Source organism: Chaetura pelagica, unplaced genomic scaffold (assembly GCF_000747805.2).
Source record: "Chaetura pelagica isolate M959 unplaced genomic scaffold, ChaPel_1.0 C10950929, whole genome shotgun sequence".
NCBI classification, from domain to species: Eukaryota; Metazoa; Chordata; class Aves; order Apodiformes; family Apodidae; genus Chaetura; species Chaetura pelagica.
The window spans coordinates 1-462 of record NW_009961546.1 but is presented as its reverse complement, the minus strand read 5'-3'; the positions used below and the strand labels follow the sequence as shown (position 1 = coordinate 462).

The 462-nt window shown below is 65.2% G+C and overlaps 1 protein-coding gene across 1 annotated transcript; it reads left to right on the top strand.

Moving 5' to 3' along the window:
- Positions 1-81: 81 nt before the first annotated feature.
- Positions 82-459, top strand: LOC104395928 (visinin-like; the record flags this gene model as incomplete). The annotated part of the gene is made up of 1 exon (XM_010005683.1): positions 82-459. A coding segment is annotated over exon 1 (378 nt), but the record flags the coding sequence as incomplete, so codon positions are not given.
- Between the last annotated feature and the right edge of the window lie 3 nt (positions 460-462).

The window sequence follows — 462 nt, the reverse complement described above, 5'->3', positions numbered from 1 at the left end:
CCTCCTCTTCCTCCACCCCCAACCTCTCCACCCTCCACCCCCAACCTCTCCACCTTCCTCCCCACCCTCCTCCTCCTCCCCATGGGCAACACCCGCAGCGGGGCCCTGTCCAAGGAGCTCCTGGCCGAGCTCAAGGCCTCCACACGCTACTCGGAGGAGGAGCTGGTCCGGTGGTACCGGAGCTTCCAGCTCCAGTGCCCGGACGGGCGGATCCGCCGGGACGAGTTCGAGAAGATCTACGGGACCTTCTTCCCAGACTCCGACCCCCAGGGCTACGCCCGCCACGTCTTCCGCTCCTTCGACACCAACGAGGACGGGACCTTGGACTTCAGGGAATACATCGTGGCCCTGCACTTGACCTCGTCCGGGAAGACCCACCTGAAGCTGGAATGGGCCTTTTCCCTGTTCGACGTGGATCGGAACGGGGAGGTCAGCAAGGGGGAGGTGCTGGAGATCCTCACG